Source organism: Ambystoma mexicanum, chromosome 6p, assembly GCF_040938575.1.
Source record: "Ambystoma mexicanum isolate Mex_15411 chromosome 6p, UKY_AmexF1_1, whole genome shotgun sequence".
In the NCBI taxonomy this organism is placed as follows: domain Eukaryota; kingdom Metazoa; phylum Chordata; class Amphibia; order Caudata; family Ambystomatidae; genus Ambystoma; species Ambystoma mexicanum.
In genome coordinates this window covers 35338013-35361561 of record NC_090935.1, presented here as the reverse complement: position 1 = coordinate 35361561, position 23549 = coordinate 35338013, and the positions used below count along the sequence as shown (strand labels likewise).

Below are 23549 nucleotides of genomic sequence, written 5' to 3'. Positions count from 1 at the left end.
GCTTTAGCAGAGCTTTGTGGCTAGTGCTAGGTTGGCTTAACTGCACCACATGCACAGCATAGGCCTGCTTTAGCAGATCTTTCTGGCTATTGCTAGGTTGGCTTAACTGCACCGCATGCACAGCATAGGCCTGCTCTAGCAGAGCTTTGTGGCGTTTGCAAGGATGTCTTAACCACATATGCATGGCATAGGCCTGCTCCAGCAGAGCTTTGCAGCTAGTGCTAGGATGGCGCAACTGCCCCACATGCATAGCATAGGCCTGCTCTAGCCGAGCATTGTGTCTATTGCTAGGTTGGCATAAGCCACATACATGGCATAGGCCAGCTCTAGCAGAGCTTCATGGCTATTGCTAGGATGGCTTAACTGCACTGCAGGGTGGGGTTGTCAGCAACTCAGTGAGGAACCTCTCTTGAGTCTCACTGCATCACAGGGGTCCCACAGGCTGAAAACACTTATCAGTGGTAGGGACAGTGGCACATTTCTGGTTTACTGTGATGAGCACCTGCTAACCAACTGGGGATAGTGGGGCACCCACCCACACCGCCCCATGAGGCAGCGTTGCTTAGCTGATAGTGGCACATGGCACCCATAGGTACCCCACCACTTACCCAGGCATGGAGGATAGTGAGGCACCCACCCACACCGCCCCATGAGGCAGCGTTGCTTAGCTGATAGTGGCACATGGCACCCATAGGTACCCCACCACTTACCCAGGCATGGAGCTCTCACAGATTGACTCAGAACACAGCTTACCAGTGTTTACCAGTAGTCCATAACTATTTCTTTCAGACAATAACTTGTACGTCTTTGCTAAATCTGATACATTAAATTATGATCATTGATAAAGCAGACACTCCTTTCCTAAAGATATGGGTAGCTAGGAATGTAGGCATCAATTTGTAGTGAGGGAACTCATGACTGTCCATCAGCACATTCAATTTTCTTTTCTTTCTCTCTCTTTTTATATATTTATGTTATATTGAAAAGTTGATTGTAATCAGCTGTATCAATAAAAAATAAAAAAAAATATGACAAAAAAGATGCTTTAGCTATTTGGAGCCCTGAGCAGGGCTTTTTAGCAGCCTTCTCATGTGAGCTGTCCATCCGTGGCTGGAGAGCTACAGTGACACTTGTCATCAGACCTTTTCCCCTTCTTTCTTTCATGCAATGCCAGCTTTCACACATGTGATGGGTCTCTCGGCTCTAATATCTTTCTTTCTTTCTTTCTTTCTTTCTTTCTTTCTTTCTTTCTTTCTTTCTTTCTTTCTTTCTTTCTTTCTTTCTTTCTTTCTTTCTTTCTTTCTTTCTTTCTTTCTCTCTTTCTTTCTTTCTTTCTTTCTTTCTTTCTTTCTTTCTTTCTTTCTTTCTTTCTTTCTTTCTTTCTCCCCAGATCCCCCGCTCCGCCTGCTCCAAGAGCTGCCTCCCTGGGCACCGCAAAACTCCCATAGAAGGCAGGCCCAGCTGCTGCTATTACTGTGTGCCCTGTGCAGAAGGAGAGTTTGCAAACAGCACAGGTGAGTGATCACATGGCCTCTGAGCCTGCCCTTGCAGTCGTGTACTAAACAGTCTAAACAGCACAGGTGGCGATCTCATGGCCTCTGAGCCTGCCCTTGCAGTCGTGGACTACTCAACAGTCTAAACTACACAGGTGAGTGATCACATGGCCTCTGAGCCTGCCCTTACAGGTGTATGATACTCAACGATCTGAACAGCACAGGTGAGTGATCACATGGCCTCTGAGACTGCCCATGCAGGTGTGTGCTACTCAATAGTCTAAACAGAACAGGTGAGTGATCACATACCACTCAATAGTCTATATAGCACAGGTGAGTGATCACATGGCCTCTGAGCCTTCCCTTGCAGGTGTGTACTACGCCATGGTCTAAACAGCATAGGTTAGTGACCATATAGCCTCTGAGCCTGCCCTTGCAGGTGTGTACTACGCAATAGTCTAAACAGCACAGGTGAGTGATCACATGGCCTCTGAGTATGCCCTTGCAGGTTTGTACTACTCCATCGTCTAAACAGCACAGGTGAGTGAGCATATAGCCCCTGAGCCTGGCCTTGCAGGTGTGTAGTACTCAATAGTCTAAACAGCAGGTGTGTACTACTCAACAGTCTAAACAGCATAGGTGAGTGTTCACATACTATTCAATAGTCTAAACAGCACAGGTGAGTGATCACATGGCTTCTGTGCCTGCACTTGCAGGTGTGTACTACTCAATAGTCTAAACAGCAGGTGTGTACTACTCAACAGTCTAAACAGCACAGGTGAGTGTTCACATGGCCCCTGAGGCTGCCCTTACAGGTGTGTACTACTCAATAGTATAAACAGCACAGGTGAGTGATCACATACTATTCAATAGTCTAAACAGCACAGGTAAGTGATCACATGGCCCTGAGCATGCCCTTGTACACGGTGATACTCAACAGTCTAAACAGCACAGGTGAGTGATCACATGGCTTCTGATACTGCCCTTGCAGGTGTGTACTACTCAACAGTCTAAACAGCACAGGTGCCTGATCTCATGGCCTCTGAGCCTGCCCTTGCAGGCGTGTGCTACTCAACAGTCTAAACAGCACAGGTGAGTGACCACATGGCCTCTGAGCCTGCTCTTGCAGGTGTGTGATACTCAACGATCTGAACAGCACAGGTGAGTGTTCACATGGCCTCTGAGACTGCCCTTGCAGGTGTGTGCTACTCAATAGTATAAACAGCACAGGTGAGTGATCACATACTGCTCAATAGTGTAAACAGACCAGGTGAGTGATCACATGGCCTCTGAGCCTGCCCTTGCAGGTGTGTGATACTCAATTGTCTAAACAGCATAGGTGAGTGATCGCATGGCCTCTGAGCCTGCCCTTGCAGCTGTGTACTACTCAATAGTCTAAACAGCACAGGTGAGTGATCACATAGCCCCTGGGCCTGCCCTTGCAGGTGTGTGATACTCAACAGTCTAAACAGCACAGGTGAGTGATCAGATGGCCTCTGAACCTGCCATTGCAGGCGTGTACTACTCAACAGTCTAAACAGCACAGGTGAGTGATCACATGGCCTCTGAGCATGCCCTTGTACACGTGTGATACTCAACAGTCTAAACAGCACAGGTGAGTTATCACATGGCCTCTGAGCCTCCCTTGCAGGCATGTACTAAACAGTCTAAACAGAACAGGTGGCTATCTCATGGCCTCTGAGCCTGCCCTTGCAGGCGTGTAATACTCAACAGTCTAAACCACACAGGTGAGTGATCACATGGACTCTGAGCCTGCCCTTACAGGTGATTGATACTCAACGATCTGAACAGCACAGGTGAGTGATCACATGGCCTTTGCGACTGCCCATGCAGCTGTGTGCTACTCAATAGTCTAAACAGAACAGGTGAGTTATCACATACTACTCAATAGTCTATACAGCACAGGTGAGTGAACACATGGCCTCTGAGCCTGCCCTTGCAGGTGTGTACTACTCCATAGTCTAAACAGCACAGGTGAGTGACCATATAGCCTCTGAGCCTGCCCTTGCAGGTGTGCACTACTCAATAGTCTAAACAGCACAGGTGAGTGATCACATGGCCTCTGAGTCTGCCCTTGCTGGTTTGTGATACTCAACAGTCTAAACAGCACAGGTGAGTGATCACATGTCCTCTGTGCCTGCCATTGCAGGTGTGTACTACTCAATAGTCTAAACAGCAGGTGTGTACTACTCAACAGTCTAAACAGCACAGGTGAGTGTTCACATGGACCCTGAGCCTGCCCTTGTACACGGTGATACTCAACAGTCTAAACAGCAATTGCAGGTGCATACTACTCAATAGCCTCTGAGCCTGCCCTTACAAGTGTGTGATACTCAACAATCTAAACAGCAGAGGTGCCTGATTTCATGGCCTCTGAGCCTGCCCTTGCAGGCGTGTGCTACTCAACAGTCTAAACAGCACAGGTGAGTGACCACATGGCCTCTGAGCCTTCTCTTGCAGGTGTGTGATACTCAACGATCTGAACAGCACAGGTGAGTGTTCACATGGCCTCTGAGATTGCCCTTGCAGGTGTGTGCTACTCAATAGTATAAACAGCACAGGTGAGTGATCACATACTGCTCAATAGTGTAAACAGACCAGGTGAGTGATCACATGGCCTCTGAGCCTGCCCTTGCAGGTGTGTGATACTCAATTGTCTAAACAGCATAGGTGAGTGATCGCATGGCCTCTGAGCATGCCCTTGTACACGTGTGATACTCAACAGTCTAAACAGGAGAGGTGAGTTATCACATGGCCTCTGAGCCTCCCTTGCAGGCGTGTACTAAAGAGTCTAAACAAAACAGGTGGCGATCTCATGGCCTCTGAGCCTGCCCTTGCAGGCGTGTAATACTCAACAGCCTAAACCACACAGGTGAGTGATCACATGGACTCTGAGCCTGCCCTTACAGGTGTATGATACTCAATGATCTGAACAGCACAGGTGAGTGATCACATGGCCTCTGCGACTGCCCATGCAGCTGTGTGCTACTCAATAGTCTAAACAGAACAGGTGAGTTATCACATACTACTCAATAGTCTATACAGCACAGGTGAGTGATCATATGGCCTCTGAGCCTGCCCTTGCAGGTGTGTACTACTCCATAGTCTAAACAGCACAGGTGAGTGACCATATAGCCTCCGAGCCTGCCCTTGCAGGTGTGTGATACTCAACAGTCTAAACAGCACAGGTGAGTGATCACATGGCCTCTGAGCCTGACCTTGCTGGTTTGTGATACTCAACAGTCTAAACAGCACAGGTGAGTGATCACATGTCCTCTGTGCCTGCCATTGCAGGTGTGTACTACTCAATAGTCTAAACAGCAGTTGTGTACTACTCAACAGTCTAAATAGCACAGGTGAGTGTTCACATGGACCCTGAGCCTGCCCTTGTACACGGTGATACTCAACAGTCTAAACAGCCCTTGCAGGTGTATACTGCTCAATAGCCTCTGAGCCTGCCCTTACAAGTGTGTGATACTCAACAATCTAAACAGTACATGTGAGTGTTCACATGGCCTCTGAGATTGCCCTTGCAGGTGTGTGATACTCAACTGTCTAAACAGCAAAGGTGAGTGTTCACATGGCCTATGAGCCTGCCCTTGCAGGCATGTACTTCTCAACAGTCTAAACAGCACAGGTGAGTGATCACATGGCCTCTGAGCCTGCCCTTGCAGGTGTGTGATACTCAATGATCTGAACAGCACAGGTGATTTATCACATGGCCTTTGAGCCTGCCCTTGCAGGTGTGTACTACTCAATAGTCTAAACAGCACAGGTGAGTGATCACATGGCCTCTGATCCTGCCATTGCAGGCGTGTACTACTCAACAGTCTAAACAGCACAGGTGAGTGATCACATGGCCTCTGAGCCTGCCCTTGCAGGCGTTTACTAAACAGTCTAAACAGAACAGGTGGCGATCTCATGGCCTCTGAGCCTGCCCTTGCAGGCGTGTACTACTCAACAGTCTAAACCACACATGGGAGTGATCACATGGACTCTGAGCCTGCCCTTACAGGTGTATGATACTCAATGATCTGAACAGCACAGGTGAGTGATCACATGGCCTCTGAGACTGCCCACGCAGCTATGTGCTACTCAATATTCTAAACAGAACAGGTGAGTGATCACATACTACTCAATAGTCTATACAGCACAGGTGAGTGATCACATGACCTCTGAGCCTGCCCTTGCAGGTGTGTACTACTCCATAGTCTAAACAGCACAGGTGAGTGACCATATAGCCTCTGAGCCTGCCCTTGCAGGTGTGTACTACTTAATAGTCTAAACAGCACAGGTGAGTGATCACATGACCTCTGAGTCTGCTCTTGTAGGTGTGTACTACTCCATCGTCTAAACAGCACAGGTGAGTGACCTTATAGCCCATGAGCCTGTCCTTGCAGGTGTGTGATACTCAACAGTCTAAACAGCACAGGTGAGTGATCACATGGCCTCTGAGCCTGCCCTTGCTGGTTTGTGATACTCAACAGTCTAAACAGCACAGGTGAGTGTTCACATGGACCCTGAGCCTGCCCTTACAGGTGTGTACTACTCAATAGTCTAAACAGCACAGGTGAGTGATCACATACTATTCAATAGACTAAACAGCACAGGTAAGTGCTCACATGGCCCCTGAGCATTTCCTTGTACACTGTGATACTCAAAAGTCTAAACAGCACAGGTGAGTGATCACATGGCCTCTCATCCTGCCCTTGCAGGCGTGTAATACTCAACAGTCTAAACAGCACAGGTGAGTGATCACATGGCCTCTGAGCCTGCCCTTGCAAGTGTGTGATACTCAACAATCTAAACAGCACAGGTGAGTGTTCGCATGGCCTCTGAGACTGCCCTTGCTGGTGTCAGCTACTCAATAGTCTAAACAGCACAGGTGAGTGATCACATACTACTCAATAGTCTAAACAGCACAGGTGAGTGATCACATGGCCTCTGATCTTGCCCTTGCAGGTGTGTGATACTCAACTGTCTAAACAGCACAGGTGAGTGTTCACATGGCCTATGAGCCTGCCCTCGCAGGCATGTTCTTCTCAACAGTCTAAACAGCACAGGTGAGTGATCACATGGCCTCTGAGCCTGCCCTTGCAGGTGTGTGATACTCAATGATCTCAACAGCACAGTTGAGTGATCACATACTATTCAATAGTTTAAACAGTACATGTGAGTGATCGCATGGCCTCTGAGCCTGCCCTTGCACGTGTGTACTTTTCAATAGTCTGAACAGGACAGGTGAGTGATCACATGGTCTTTGAGCCTGCCCTTGCAGGTGTGTACTACTCAATAGTCTAAACAGCACAGGTGAGTGATCGCATGGCCTCTGAGCCTGCCCTTGCAGGTGTATACTACTCAATAGTCTAAACAGCACAGGTGAGTGATCACATAGCCCCTGAGCCTGCCTTGCAGGTGTGTGATACTCAATAGTCTAAACAGCACAGGTGAGTGATCACATGGCCTCTGATCCTGCCATTGCAGGCGTGTACTACTCAACAGTCTAAACAGCACAGGTGAGTGATCACATGGCCTCTGAGTCTGCCCTTGTAGGTGTGTAGTACGCCATAGTCTAAACCGCACTGGTGAGAGACCATATTGCCCCTGAGCCTGCCCTTGCAGCTGTGTGATACTCAATAGTCTAAACAGCAGGTGTGTACTACTCAACAGTCTAAACAGCACAGGTGAGTGTTCACATGGCCCCTGGGGCTGCCCTTGCAGGCATGTACTTCTCAACAGTCTAAAAAGCACAGGTGAGCGATCACATGGCCTCTGAGACTGCCCTTACAGGTGTGTACTACTCAATAGTCTAAACAGCACAGGTGAGTGATCACATACTATTCAATAGTCTAAACAGCACAGGTGAGTGATCACATGGCCTCTGAGCCTGCCCTTGCGGGTGTGTACTACTCAATAGTCTAAACAGCAGGTGTGTACTACTCAACAGTCTAAACAGCACAGGTGAGTGTTCACATGGCCCCTGGGCCTGCCCTTACAGGTGTGTACTACTCAATAGTCTAAACAGCACAGGTGAGTGATCACATACTATTCAATAGTCTAAACAGCACAGGTGAGTGTTCACATGGCCTCTGAGCCTGCCCTTGCAGGTGTGTACTACTCAAAAGTCTAAACAGCACAGGTGAGTGTTCACATGGCCCCTGAGCCTGCCCTTGCAGGCATGTACTTCTCAACAGTCTAAATAGCACAGGTGAGTGTTCACATGGCCCCTTAGCCTGCCCTTGCAGGCATGTACTTCTCAACAGTCTAAACAGCACAGGTGAGTGATCACATACTATTCAATAGTCTAAACAGCACAGGTGAGTGATCACATGGCCCCTGAGCATGCCCTTGTACACGTGTGGTACTCAACAGTCTAAACAGCACAGGTGAGTGTTCACATGGCCCCTGGGCCTGCCCTTGCAGGCATGTACTTCTCAACAGTCTAAACAGCACAGGTGAGCGATCACATGGCCTCTGAGCCTGCCCTTACAGGTGTGTACTACTCAATAGTCTAAACAGCACAGGTGAGTGATCACATACTATTCAATAGTCTAAACAGCACAGGTGAGTGATCACATGGCCCCTGAGCATGCCCTTGCACACGTGTGATACTCAACAGTCTAAACAGCACAGGTGAGTGATCACATGGCCTCTGAGCCTGCCCTTGCTGGTTTGTGATACTCAAGAGTCTAAACAGCACAGGTGAGTGATCACATGGCCTCTGTGCCTGCCATTGCAGGTGTGTACTACTCAATAATCTAAACAGCAGGTGTATACTACTCAACAGTCTAAACAGCACAGATGAGTGTTCACATGGACCCTGAGCCTGCCCTTACAGGTGTGTACTACTCAATAGTCTAAACAGCACAGGTGAGTGATCACATACTATTCAATAGTCTAAACAGCACAGGTAAGTGCTCACATGGCCCCTGAGCATGCCCTTGTACACGGTCATACTCAACAGTCTAAACAGCACAGGTGAGTGATCACATGGCCTCTCATCCTGCCCTTGCAGGCGTGTACTACTCAACAGTCTGAACAGCACAGGTGAGTGATCACATGGCCTTTGAGCCTGCCCTTGCAGGTGTGTACTACTCAATAGTCTAAACAGCACAGGTGAGTGATCACATGGCATCTAAGCCTGCCCTTACAGTTCTGTACTATTCAATGGTCTAAACAACACATTTGAGTGATCACATACTAATCAATAGTCTAAACAGCACAGGTGAATGATTGAATGGCCTCTGAGCCGGCCCTTGCAGGTGTGTACTACTTAATAGTCTAAACAGCACAGGTGAGTGATCACATAGCCCCTGAGCCTGCCTTGCAGGTGTGTGATACTCAATAGTCTAAACAGCACAGGTGAGTGATCACATGGCCTCTGATCCTGCCATTGCAGGCGTGTACTACTCAACAGTCTAAACAGCACAGGTGAGTGATCACATGGCCTCTGAGTCTGCCCTTGTAGGTGTGTAGTACGCCATAGTCTAAACCGCACAGGTGAGTGTCCATATTGCCCCTGAGCCTGCCCTTGCAGGTGTGTGATACTACACAGTCTAAACAGCACAGGTGAGTGATCACATGGCCTCTGAGCCTGCCCTTGCAGGTTTGTGATAGTCAACAGTCTAAACAGCACAGGTGAGTGATCACATAGCCTCTGTGCCTGCCCTTGCAGTCATGTACTCTCAACAGTCTAAACAGCACAGGTGAGCGATCACATGGCCTCTGAGACTGCCCTTGCAGGTGTGTACTACTCAATAGTCTAAACAGCAGGTGTGTACTACTCAACAGTCTAAACAGCACAGGTGAGTGTTCACATGGCCCCTGGGCCTGCCCTTGCAGGCATGTACTTCTCAACTGTCTAAACAGCACAGGTGAGCGATCACATACTATTCAATAGTCTAAACAGCACAGGTGAGTGATCACATGGCCTCTGAGTCTGCCCTTGCAGGTATATACTACTCAATAGTCTAAACAGCAGGTGTGTACTACTAAACAGTCTAAACAGCACAGGTGAGTGTTCACATGGCCCCAGGGCCTGCCCTTGCAGGCATGTACTTCTCAACAGTCTAAACAGCACAGGTGAGCGATCACATGGCCTCCGAGCCTGCCCTTACAGGTGTGTACTACTCAATAGTCTAAACAGCACAGGTGAGTGATCACATACTATTCAATAGTCTAAACAGCACAGGTGAGTGATCACATGGCCCCTGAGCATGCCCTTGTACACGTGTGATACTCAACAGTCTAAACAGCACAGGTGAGTGTTCACATGGCCCCTGGGCCTGCCCTTGCAGGCATGTACTTCTCAACAGTCTAAACAGCACAGGTGAGCGATCACATGGCCTCTGAGCCTGCCCTTACTGGTGTGTTCTACTCAATAGTCTAAACAGCACAGGTGAGTGATCACATACTATTCAATAGTCTAAACAGCACAGGTGAGTGATCACATGGCCTCTGAGCCTGCCCTTGCAGGTGTGTACTACTCAATAGTCTAAACAGCAGGTGTGTACTACTCAACAGTCTAAACAGCACAGGTGAGTGTTCACATGGCCTCTGAGCCTGCCCTTACAGGTGTGTACTACTCAATAGTCTAAACAGCACAGCTGAGTGATCACATACTATTCAACAGTCTAAACAGCACAGGTGAGCGATCACATGGCCTCTGAGCCTGCCCTTACAGGTGTGTACTACTCAATAGTCTAAACAGCACAGGTGAGTGATCACATACTATTCAATAGTCTAAACAGCACAGGTGAGTGATCACATGACCCCTGACCCCTGGGCCTGCCCTTGCAGGTGTGTACTACTCATCAGTCTAAACAGCACAGGTGAGTGTTCACATGGCCTCTGAGCCTGCCCTTACAGGTGTGTACTACTCAATAGTCTAAACAGCACAGGTGAGTGATCACATACTATTGAACAGTCTAAACAGCACAGGTGAGCGATCACATGGCCTCTGAGCCTGCCCTTACAGGTGTGTACTACTCAATAGTCTTCTGAGCCTGCCCTTACAGGTGTGTACTACTCAATAGTCTAAACAGCACAGGTGAGTGATCACATACTATTCAATAGTCTAAACAGCACAGGTGAGTGATCACATGGCCCCTGAGCATGCCCTTGTACACGTGTGATACTCAACAGTCTAAACAGCACAGGTGAGTGTTCACATGTCCCCTGGGCCTGCCCTTGCAGGCATGTACTTCTCAACAGTCTAAACAGCACAGGTGATCAATCACATGGCCTCTGAGCCTGCCCTTACAGGTGTGTACTACTCAATAGTGTAAACAGCACAGGTGAGTGATCACATACTATTCAATAGTCCAAACAGCACCGGTGAGTGATCACATGGCCTCTGAGCCTGCCCTTGCAGGTGTGTACTACTCAATAGTCTAAACAGCAGGTGTGTACTACTCAACAGTCTAAACAGCACAGGTGAGTGTTCACATGGCCCCTGGGCCTGCCCTTGCAGGTGTGTACTACTCAACAGTCTAAACAGCACAGGTGAGTGTTCACATGGCCTCTGAGCCAGCCCTTACAGGTGTGTACTATTCAATAGTCTAAACAGCACAGGTGAGTGATCACATACTATTCAACAGTCTAAACAGCACAGGTGAGTGATCACATGGCCTTTGAGCCTGCCCTTACAGGTGTGTACTACTCTAAAGTCTAAACAGCACAGGTGAGTGATCACATACTATTCAATAGTCTAAACAGCACAGGTGAGTGATCACATGGCCCCTGAGCATGCACTTGTACACGTGTGATACTCAACAGTCTAAACAGCACAGGTGAGCGATCAAATGGCCTCTGAGCCTGCCCTTACAGGTGTGTACTACTCAATAGTCTAAACAGCACAGGTGAGTGATCACATACTACTCAATAATCTAAACAGCACAGGTGAGTGATTGCATGGCCTCTGAGCCTGCCCTTGCAGGTGTGTGATACTCAACTGTCTAAACAGCACAGGTGTGTGTTCAAATGGCCTCTGAGCCTGCCCTTGCAGGCATGTACTTCTCTACAGTCTAAACAGCACATGTGAGAGATCACATGGCCTCTGAGCCTGCCCTTGCAGGTGTGTGATACTCAATGATCTGAACAGCAGAGGTGAGTGATCACATGGCCTCTGACCCTGCCCTTACAGGTGTCCACTACTCAATAGTCTAAACAGCACAGATGAGTGATCACATACTATTAAATATTCTAAACAGCACATGTGAGTGATCACATGGCCTCTGAGCCTGCCCTTACAGGTGTGAACTACTCAATGGTCTAAACGGCACAGGTGAGTGATCACATGGCCTCTACCCTGCCCTTGCAGGTGTGTACTACTCCATAGTCTAAACAGCACAGGTGAGTGACCATATAGCCTCTGAGCCTGCCCTTGCAGGTATGTGGTACACAACAGTCTAAACAGCACAGGTGGCTGATCACATGGCCTCTGAGCCTGCCCTTGCAGGTGTGTATTACTCAACAGTCTAAACAGCACAGGTGAGTGATCACATGGCCTCTGAGCCTGCCCTTGCAGGCGGGTACTACTCAATAGTCTAAACAGCACAGGTGCGTGATCACATGGCCTCTGTGCCTGCCATTGCAGGTGTGTACTACTCAATAGTCTAAACAGCAGGTGTGTACTACTCAACAGTCTAAACAGCACAGGTGAGTGTTCACATGGACCCTGAGCCTGCCCTTACAGGTGTGTACTACTCAATAGTCTAAACAGTACAGGTGAGTGATCACATACTATTCAATAGACTAAACAGCACAGGTTAGTGCTCACATACCCCCTGAGCATACCCTTGTACACGGTGATACTCAACAGTCTAAACAGCACAGGTGAGTGATCACATGGCCTCTCATCCTGCCGTTGCAGGCGTGTACTACTCAACAGTCTAAAAAGCACAGGTGCCTGATCACATGGACTCTGAGCCTGCCCTTGCAGCCGTGTACTACACAACAGTTTAAACAGCACAGGTGAGTGATCACATGGCCTCTGAGCCTGCCCTTGCAAGTGTGTGATTCTCAGCAATCTAAACAGCACAGGCGAGTGTTCGCATGGCCTCTGAGATTGCCCTTGCAGGTGTGTGCTACTCAATAGTCTAAACAGCACAGATAAGTGATCACATACTACTCAATAGTCTAAACAGCACAGGTGGCTGATCACATGGCCTCTGAGCCTGCCCTTGCAGGTGTGTATTACTCAACAGTCTAAACAGCACAGGTGAGTGATCACATGGCCTCTGAGCCTGCCCTTGCAGGTGTGTACTACTCAATAGTCTAAACAGCACAGGTGCGTGATCACATGGCCTCTGTGCCTGCCATTGCAGGTGTGTACTACTCAATAGTCTAAACAGCAGGTGTGTACTACTCAACAGTCTAAACAGCACAGGTGAGTGTTCACATGGACCCTGAGCCTGCCCTTACAGGTGTGTACTACTCAATAGTCTAAACAGCACAGGTGAGTGATCACATACTATTCAATAGTCTAAACAGCACAGGTACGTGCTCACATGGCCCCTGAGCATGCCCTTGTACATGGTGATACTCAACAGTCAAAACAGCACAGGTGAGTGATCACATGGACTCTGAGCCTGCCCTTGCAGGTGTGTACTACACAACAGTCTAAACAGCACAGGTGAGTGATCACATGGCCTCTGAGCCTGCCCTTGCAGGCGTGTACTACACAACAGTCTAAACAGCACAGGTGAGTGATCACATGGCCTCTGAGCCTGCCCTTGCAAGTGTGTTACTCAACAATCTAAACAGCACAGGTGAGTGTTCGCATGGCCTCTGAGACTGCCCTTGCAGGTGTGTACTACTCAACAGTCTAAACAGCACAGGTGAGTGTTCACATTGTCCCTGGGCCTGCCCTTGCAGGCATGTACTTCTCAACAGTCTAAACAGCACAGGTGAGCGATCACATGGCCTCTGAGCCTGCCCTTACAGGTGTGTACTACTCAATAGTCTAAACAGCACAGGTGAGTGATCACATACTATTCAATAGTCTAAACAGCACAGGTGAGTGATCACATGGCCTCTGAGCCTGCCCTTGCAGGTGTGTACTACTCAATAGTCTAAACAGCAGGTGTGTACTACTCAAAAGTCTAAACAGCACAGGTGAGTGTTCACATGGCCCCTGAGCCTGCCCTTGCAGGCATGTACTTCTCAACAGTCTAAATAGCACAGGTGAGCGATCACATGGCCTCTGAGCCTGCCCTTACAGGTGTGTACTACTCAATAGTCTAAACAGCACAGGTGAGTGATCACATACTATTCAATAGTCTAAACAGCACAGGTGAGTGATCACATGGCCTCTGAGCCTGCCCTTGCAGGCGTGTACTACACAACAGTCTAAACAGCACAGGTGAGTGATCACATGGCCTCTGAGCCTGCCCTTGCAAGTGTGTTACTCAACAATCTAAACAGCACAGGTGAGTGTTCGCATGGCCTCTGAGACTGCCCTTGCAGGTGTGTACTACTCAACAGTCTAAACAGCACAGGTGAGTGTTCACATTGTCCCTGGGCCTGCCCTTGCAGGCATGTACTTCTCAACAGTCTAAACAGCACAGGTGAGCGATCACATGGCCTCTGAGCCTGCCCTTACAGGTGTGTACTACTCAATAGTCTAAACAGCACAGGTGAGTGATCACATACTATTCAATAGTCTAAACAGCACAGGTGAGTGATCACATGGCCTCTGAGCCTGCCCTTGCAGGTGTGTACTACTCAATAGTCTAAACAGCAGGTGTGTACTACTCAAAAGTCTAAACAGCACAGGTGAGTGTTCACATGGCCCCTGAGCCTGCCCTTGCAGGCATGTACTTCTCAACAGTCTAAATAGCACAGGTGAGCGATCACATGGCCTCTGAGCCTGCCCTTACAGGTGTGTACTACTCAATAGTCTAAACAGCACAGGTGAGTGATCACATACTATTCAATAGTCTAAACAGCACAGGTGAGTGATCACATGGCCCCTGAGCATGCCCTTGTACACGTGTGGTACTCAACAGTCTAAACAGCACAGGTACGTGCTCACATGGCCCCTGAGCATGCCCTTGTACATGGTGATACTCAACAGTCAAAACAGCACAGGTGAGTGATCACATGGACTCTGAGCCTGCCCTTGCAGGTGTGTACTACACAACAGTCTAAACAGCACAGGTGAGTGATCACATGGCCTCTGAGCCTGCCCTTGCAGGCGTGTACTACACAACAGTCTAAACAGCACAGGTGAGTGAACACATGGCCTCTGAGCCTGCCCTTGCAAGTGTGTTACTCAACAATCTAAACAGCACAGGTGAGTGTTCGCATGGCCTCTGAGACTGCCCTTGCAGGTGTGTACTACTCAACAGTCTAAACAGCACAGGTGAGTGTTCACATTGTCCCTGGGCCTGCCCTTGCAGGCATGTACTTCTCAACAGTCTAAACAGCACAGGTGAGCGATCACATGGCCTCTGAGCCTGCCCTTACAGGTGTGTACTACTCAATAGTCTAAACAGCACAGGTGAGTGATCACATACTATTCAATAGTCTAAAAAGCACAGGTGAGTGATCACATGGCCTCTGAGCCTGCCCTTGCAGGTGTGTACTACTCAATAGTCTAAACAGCAGGTGTGTACTACTCAAAAGTCTAAACAGCACAGGTGAGTGTTCACATGGCCCCTGAGCCTGCCCTTGCAGGCATGTACTTCTCAACAGTCTAAATAGCACAGGTGAGCGATCACATGGCCTCTGAGCCTGCCCTTACAGGTGTGTACTACTCAATAGTCTAAACAGCACAGGTGAGTGATCAAATACTATTCAATAGTCTAAACAGCACAGGTGAGTGATCACATGGCCCCTGAGCATGCCCTTGTACACGTGTGGTACTCAACAGTCTAAACAGCACAGGTGAGTGTTCACATGGCCCCTGGGCCTGCCCTTGCAGGCATGTACTTCTCAACAGTCTAAACAGCACAGGTGAGCGATCACATGGCCTCTGAGCCTGCCCTTACAGGTGTGTACTACTCAATAGTCTAAACAGCACAGGTGAGTGATCACATACTATTCAATAGTCTAAACAGCACAGGTGAGTGATCACATGGCCTCTGAGCCTGCCCTTGCAGGTGTGTACTACTCAATAGTCTAAACAGCAGGTGTGTAGTACTCAAAAGTCTAAACAGCACAGGTGAGTGTTCACATGGCCCCTGAGCCTGCCCTTGCAGGCATGTACTTCTCAACAGTCTAAATAGCACAGGTGAGCGATCACATGGCCTCTGAGCCTGCCCTTACAGGTGTGTACTACTCAATAGTCTAAACAGCACAGGTGAGTGATCACATACTATTCAATAGTCTAAACAGCACAGGTGAGTGATCACATGGCCCCTGAGCATGCCCTTGTACACGTGTGGTACTCAACAGTCTAAACAGCACAGGTACGTGCTCACATGGCCCCTGAGCATGCCCTTGTACATGGTGATACTCAACAGTCAAAACAGCACAGGTGAGTGATCACATGGACTCTGAGCCTGCCCTTGCAGGTGTGTACTACACAACAGTCTAAACAGCACAGGTGAGTGATCACATGGCCTCTGAGCCTGCCCTTGCAGGCGTGTACTACACAACAGTCTAAACAGCACAGGTGAGTGAACACATGGCCTCTGAGCCTGCCCTTGCAAGTGTGTTACTCAACAATCTAAACAGCACAGGTGAGTGTTCGCATGGCCTCTGAGACTGCCCTTGCAGGTGTGTACTACTCAACAGTCTAAACAGCACAGGTGAGTGTTCACATTGTCCCTGGGCCTGCCCTTGCAGGCATGTACTTCTCAACAGTCTAAACAGCACAGGTGAGCGATCACATGGCCTCTGAGCCTGCCCTTACAGGTGTGTACTACTCAATAGTCTAAACAGCACAGGTGAGTGATCACATACTATTCAATAGTCTAAAAAGCACAGGTGAGTGATCACATGGCCTCTGAGCCTGCCCTTGCAGGTGTGTACTACTCAATAGTCTAAACAGCAGGTGTGTACTACTCAAAAGTCTAAACAGCACAGGTGAGTGTTCACATGGCCCCTGAGCCTGCCCTTGCAGGCATGTACTTCTCAACAGTCTAAATAGCACAGGTGAGCGATCACATGGCCTCTGAGCCTGCCCTTACAGGTGTGTACTACTCAATAGTCTAAACAGCACAGGTGAGTGATCACATACTATTCAATAGTCTAAACAGCACAGGTGAGTGATCACATGGCCCCTGAGCATGCCCTTGTACACGTGTGGTACTCAACAGTCTAAACAGCACAGGTACGTGCTCACATGGCCCCTGAGCATGCCCTTGTACATGGTGATACTCAACAGTCAAAACAGCACAGGTGAGTGATCACATGGACTCTGAGCCTGCCCTTGCAGGTGTGTACTACACAACAGTCTAAACAGCACAGGTGAGTGATCACATGGCCTCTGAGCCTGCCCTTGCAGGCGTGTACTACACAACAGTCTAAACAGCACAGGTGAGTGAACACATGGCCTCTGAGCCTGCCCTTGCAAGTGTGTTACTCAACAATCTAAACAGCACAGGTGAGTGTTCGCATGGCCTCTGAGACTGCCCTTGCAGGTGTGTACTACTCAACAGTCTAAACAGCACAGGTGAGTGTTCACATTGTCCCTGGGCCTGCCCTTGCAGGCATGTACTTCTCAACAGTCTAAACAGCACAGGTGAGCGATCACATGGCCTCTGAGCCTGCCCTTACAGGTGTGTACTACTCAATAGTCTAAACAGCACAGGTGAGTGATCACATACTATTCAATAGTCTAAAAAGCACAGGTGAGTGATCACATGGCCTCTGAGCCTGCCCTTGCAGGTGTGTACTACTCAATAGTCTAAACAGCAGGTGTGTACTACTCAAAAGTCTAAACAGCACAGGTGAGTGTTCACATGGCCCCTGAGCCTGCCCTTGCAGGCATGTACTTCTCAACAGTCTAAATAGCACAGGTGAGCGATCACATGGCCTCTGAGCCTGCCCTTACAGGTGTGTACTACTCAATAGTCTAAACAGCACAGGTGAGTGATCACATACTATTCAATAGTCTAAACAGCACAGGTGAGTGATCACATGGCCCCTGAGCATGCCCTTGTACACGTGTGGTACTCAACAGTCTAAACAGCACAGGTGAGTGTTCACATGGCCCCTGGGCCTGCCCTTGCAGGCATGTACTTCTCAACAGTCTAAACAGCACAGGTGAGCGATCACATGGCCTCTGAGCCTGCCCTTACAGGTGTGTACTACTCAATAGTCTAAACAGCACAGGTGAGTGATCACATACTATTCAATAGTCTAAACAGCACAGGTGAGTGATCACATGGCCTCTGAGCCTGCCCTTGCAGGTGTGTACTACTCAATAGTCTAAACAGCAGGTGTGTAGTACTCAAAAGTCTAAACAGCACAGGTGAGTGTTCACATGGCCCCTGAGCCTGCCCTTGCAGGCATGTACTTCTCAACAGTCTAAATAGCACAGGTGAGCGATCACATGGCCTCTGAGCCTGCCCTTACAGGTGTGTACTACTCAATAGTCTAAACAGCACAGGTGAGTGATCACATACTATTCAATAGTCTAAACAGCACAGGTGAGTGATCACATGGCCCCTGAGCATGCCCTTGTACACGTGTGGTACTCAACAGTCTAAACAGCACAGGTACGTGCTCACATGGCCCCTGAGCATGCCCTTGTACATGGTGATACTCAACAGTCAAAACAGCACAGGTGAGTGATCACATGGACTCTGAGCCTGCCCTTGCAGGTGTGTACTACACAACAGTCTAAACAGCACAGGTGAGTGATCACATGGCCTCTGAGCCTGCCCTTGCAGGCGTGTACTACACAACAGTCTAAACAGCACAGGTGAGTGAACACATGGCCTCTGAGCCTGCCCTTGCAAGTGTGTTACTCAACAATCTAAACAGCACAGGTGAGTGTTCGCATGGCCTCTGAGACTGCCCTTGCAGGTGTGTACTACTCAACAGTCTAAACAGCACAGGTGAGTGTTCACATTGTCCCTGGGCCTGCCCTTGCAGGCATGTACTTCTCAACAGTCTAAACAGCACAGGTGAGCGATCACATGGCCTCTGAGCCTGCCCTTACAGGTGTGTACTACTCAATAGTCTAAACAGCACAGGTGAGTGATCACATACTATTCAATAGTCTAAAAAGCACAGGTGAGTGATCACATGGCCTCTGAGCCTGCCCTTGCAGGTGTGTACTACTCAATAGTCTAAACAGCAGGTGTGTACTACTCAAAAGTCTAAACAGCACAGGTGAGTGTTCACATGGCCCCTGAGCCTGCCCTTGCAGGCATGTACTTCTCAACAGTCTAAATAGCACAGGTGAGCGATCACATGGCCTCTGAGCCTGCCCTTACAGGTGTGTACTACTCAATAGTCTAAACAGCACAGGTGAGTGATCACATACTATTCAATAGTCTAAACAGCACAGGTGAGTGATCACATGGCCCCTGAGCATGCCCTTGTACACGTGTGGTACTCAACAGTCTAAACAGCACAGGTGAGTGTTCACATGGCCCCTGGGCCTGCCCTTGCAGGCATGTACTTCTCAACAGTCTAAACAGCACAGGTGAGCGATCACATGGCCTCTGAGCCTGCCCTTACAGGTGTGTACTACTCAATAGTCTAAACAGCACAGGTGAGTGATCACATACTATTCAATAGTCTAAACAGCACAGGTGAGTGATCACATGGCCCCTGAACATGCCCTTGTACACGTGTGATACTCAACAGTCTAAACAGCACAGGTGAGTGATCACATGGCCTCTGACCCTGCCCTTGCTGGTTTGTGATACTCAAGAGTCTAAACAGCACAGGCGAGTGATCACATGGCCTCTGTGCCTGCCATTGCAGGTGTGTACTACTCAATAGTCTAAACAGCAGGTGTGTACTACTCAACAGTCTAAACAGCACAGATGAGTGTTCACATGGACCCTGGGCCTGCCCTTGCAGGCATGTACTTCTCAACAGTCTAAACAGCACAGGTGAGCGATCACATGGCCTCTGAGCCTGCCCTTACAGGTGTGTACTACTCAATAGTCTAAACAGCACAGGTGAGTGATCACATACTATTCAATAGTCTAAAAAGCACAGGTGAGTGATCACATGGCCTCTGAGCCTGCCCTTGCAGGTGTGTACTACTCAATAGTCTAAACAGCAGGTGTGTACTACTCAAAAGTCTAAACAGCACAGGTGAGTGTTCACATGGCCCCTGAGCCTGCCCTTACAGGTGTGTACTACTCAATAGTCTAAACAGCACAGGTGAGTGATCACATACTATTCAATAGTCTAAACAGCACAGGTGAGTGATCACATGGCCCCTGAGCATGCCCTTGTACACGTGTGGTACTCAACAGTCTAAACAGCACAGGTGAGTGTTCACATGGCCCCTGGGCCTGCCCTTGCAGGCATGTACTTCTCAACAGTCTAAACAGCACAGGTGAGCGATCACATGGCCTCTGAGCCTGCCCTTACAGGTGTGTACTACTCAATAGTCTAAACAGCACAGGTGAGTGATCACATACTATTCAATAGTCTAAACAGCACAGGTGAGTGATCACATGGCCCCTGAACATGCCCTTGTACACGTGTGATACTCAACAGTCTAAACAGCACAGGTGAGTGATCACATGGCCTCTGACCCTGCCCTTGCTGGTTTGTGATACTCAAGAGTCTAAACAGCACAGGTGAGTGATCACATGGCCTCTGTGCCTGCCATTGCAGGTGTGTACTACTCAATAGTCTAAACAGCAGGTGTGTACTACTCAACAGTCTAAACAGCACAGATGAGTGTTCACATGGACCCTGAGCCTGCCCTTACAGGTGTGTACTACTCAATAGTCTAAACAGCACAGGTGAGTGATCACATACTATTCAATAGTCTAAACAGCACAGGTAAGTGCTCACATGGCCCCTGAGCATGCCCTTGTACACGGTCATAATCAACAGTCTAAACAGCACAGGTGAGTGATCACATGGCCTCTCATCCTGCCCTTGCAGGCGTGTACTACTCAATAGTCTGAACAGCACAGGTGAGTGATCACATGGCCTTTGAGCCTGCCCTTGCAGGTGTGTACTACTCAATAGTCTAAACAGCACAGGTGAGTGATCACATGGCATCTAAGCCTGCCCTTACAGTTCTGTACTATTCAATGGTCTAAACAGCACATTTGAGTGATCACATACTACTCAATAGTCTAAACAGCACAGGTGAGTGATCACATGGCCTCTGAGCCTGCCCTTGCAAGTGTGTTACTCAACAATCTAAACAGCACATGTGAGTGTTCGCATGGCCTCTGAGACTGCCCTTGCAGGTGTGTACTACTCAACAGTCTAAACAGCACAGGTGAGTGTTCACATTGTCCCTGGGCCTGCCCTTGCAGGCATGTACTTCTCAACAGTCTAAACAGCACAGGTGAGCGATCACATGGCCTCTGAGCCTGCCCTTACAGGTGTGTACTACTCAATAGTCTAAACAGCACAGGTGAGTGATCACATACTATTCAATAGTCTAAACAGCACAGGTGAGTGATCACATGGCCTCTGAGCCTGCCCTTGCAGGTGTGTACTACTCAATAGTCTAAACAGCAGGTGTGTACTACTCAAAAGTCTAAACAGCACAGGTGAGTGTTCACATGGCCCCTGAGCCTGCCCTTGCAGGCATGTACTTCTCAACAGTCTAAATAACACAGGTGAGCGATCACATGGCCTCTGAGCCTGCCCTTACAGGTGTGTACTACTCAATAGTCTAAACAGCACAGGTGAGTGATCACATACTATTCAATAGTCTAAACAGCACAGGTGAGTGATCACATGGCCCCTGAGCATGCCCTTGTACACGTGTGGTACTCAACAGTCTAAACAGCACAGGTACGTGCTCACATGGCCCCTGAGCATGCCCTTGTACATGGTGATACTCAACAGTCAAAACAGCACAGGTGAGTGATCACATGGACTCTGAGCCTGCCCTTGCAGGTGTGTACTACACAACAGTCTAAACAGCACAGGTGAGTGATCACATGGCCTCTGAGCCTGCCCTTGCAGGCGTGTACTACACAACAGTCTAAACAGCACAGGTGAGTGAACACATGGCCTCTGAGCCTGCCCTTGCAAGTGTGTTACTCAACAATCTAAACAGCACAGGTGAGTGTTCGCATGGCCTCTGAGACTGCCCTTGCAGGTGTGTACTACTCAACAGTCTAAACAGCACAGGTGAGTGTTCACATTGTCCCTGGGCCTGCCCTTGCAGGCATGTACTTCTCAACAGTCTAAACAGCACAGGTGAGCGATCACATGGCCTCTGAGCCTGCCCTTACAGGTGTGTACTACTCAATAGTCTAAACAGCACAGGTGAGTGATCACATACTATTCAATAGTCTAAAAAGCACAGGTGAGTGATCACATGGCCTCTGTGCCTGCCCTTGCAGGTGTGTACTACTCAATAGTCTAAACAGCAGGTGTGTACTACTCAAAAGTCTAAACAGCACAGGTGAGTGTTCACATGGCCCCTGAGCCTGCCCTTGCAGGCATGTACTTCTCAACAGTCTAAATAGCACAGGTGAGCGATCACATGGCCTCTGAGCCTGCCCTTACAGGTGTGTACTACTCAATAGTCTAAACAGCACAGGTGAGTGATCACATACTATTCAATAGTCTAAACAGCACAGGTGAGTGATCACATGGCCCCTGAGCATGCCCTTGTACACGTGTGGTACTCAACAGTCTAAACAGCACAGGTGAGTGTTCACATGGCCCCTGGGCCTGCCCTTGCAGGCATGTACTTCTCAACAGTCTAAACAGCACAGGTGAGCGATCACATGGCCTCTGAGCCTGCCCTTACAGGTGTGTACTACTCAATAGTCTAAACAGCACAGGTGAGTGATCACATACTATTCAATAGTCTAAACAGCACAGGTGAGTGATCACATGGCCCCTGAACATGCCCTTGTACACGTGTGATACTCAACAGTCTAAACAGCACAGGTGAGTGATCACATGGCCTCTGACCCTGCCCTTGCTGGTTTGTGATACTCAAGAGTCTAAACAGCACAGGTGAGTGATCACATGGCCTCTGTGCCTGCCATTGCAGGTGTGTACTACTCAATAGTCTAAACAGCAGGTGTGTACTACTCAACAGTCTAAACAGCACAGATGAGTGTTCACATGGACCCTGAGCCTGCCCTTACAGGTGTGTACTACTCAATAGTCTAAACAGCACAGGTGAGTGATCACATACTATTCAATAGTCTAAACAGCACAGGTAAGTGCTCACATGGCCCCTGAGCATGCCCTTGTACACGGTCATACTCAACAGTCTAAACAGCACAGGTGAGTGATCACATGGCCTCTCATCCTGCCCTTGCAGGCGTGTACTACTCAATAGTCTGAACAGCACAGGTGAGTGATCACATGGCCTTTGAGCCTGCCCTTGCAGGTGTGTACTACTCAATAGTCTAAACAGCACAGGTGAGTGATCACATGGCATCTAAGCCTGCCCTTACAGTTCTGTACTATTCAATGGTCTAAACAGCACATTTGAGTGATCACATACTACTCAATAGTCTAAACAGCACAGGTGAATGATTGCATGGCCTCTGAGCCTGCCCTTGCAGGTGTGAACTACTTAATAGTCTAAACAGCACAGGTGAGTGATCACATAGCCCCTGAGCCTGCCTTGCAGGTGTGTGATACTCAATAGTCTAAACAGCACAGGTGAGTGATCACATGGCCTCTGATCCTGCCATTGCAGGCGTGTACTACTCAACAGTCTAAACAGCACAGGTGAGTGATCACATGGCCGCTGAGTATGCCCTTGTAGGTGTGTAGTACGCCATAGTCTAAACCGCATAGGTGAGTGACCATATTGCCCCTGAGCCTGCCCTTGCAGGTGTGTGATACTACACAGTCTAAACAGCACAGGTGAGTGATCACATGGCCTCTGAGCCTGCCCTTGGAGGTTTGTGATAGTCAACAGTCTAAACAGCACAGGTGAGTGATCAC

The 23549-nt window shown here is 48.8% G+C and overlaps 1 protein-coding gene across 1 annotated transcript in view; it reads left to right on the top strand.

The window, feature by feature from the left end:
- Positions 1–831: 831 nt before the first annotated feature.
- Positions 832–23549, top strand: part of LOC138510649 (vomeronasal type-2 receptor 26-like) — a 370708-nt gene continuing 347990 nt past the window's right edge. The window contains exons 1-2 of the mRNA XM_069626436.1: positions 832–873; positions 1391–1514. Coding sequence (XP_069482537.1) covers positions 832–873; positions 1391–1514 — 166 coding nt within the window. The remainder of the gene's footprint in view (positions 874–1390; positions 1515–23549) is intronic.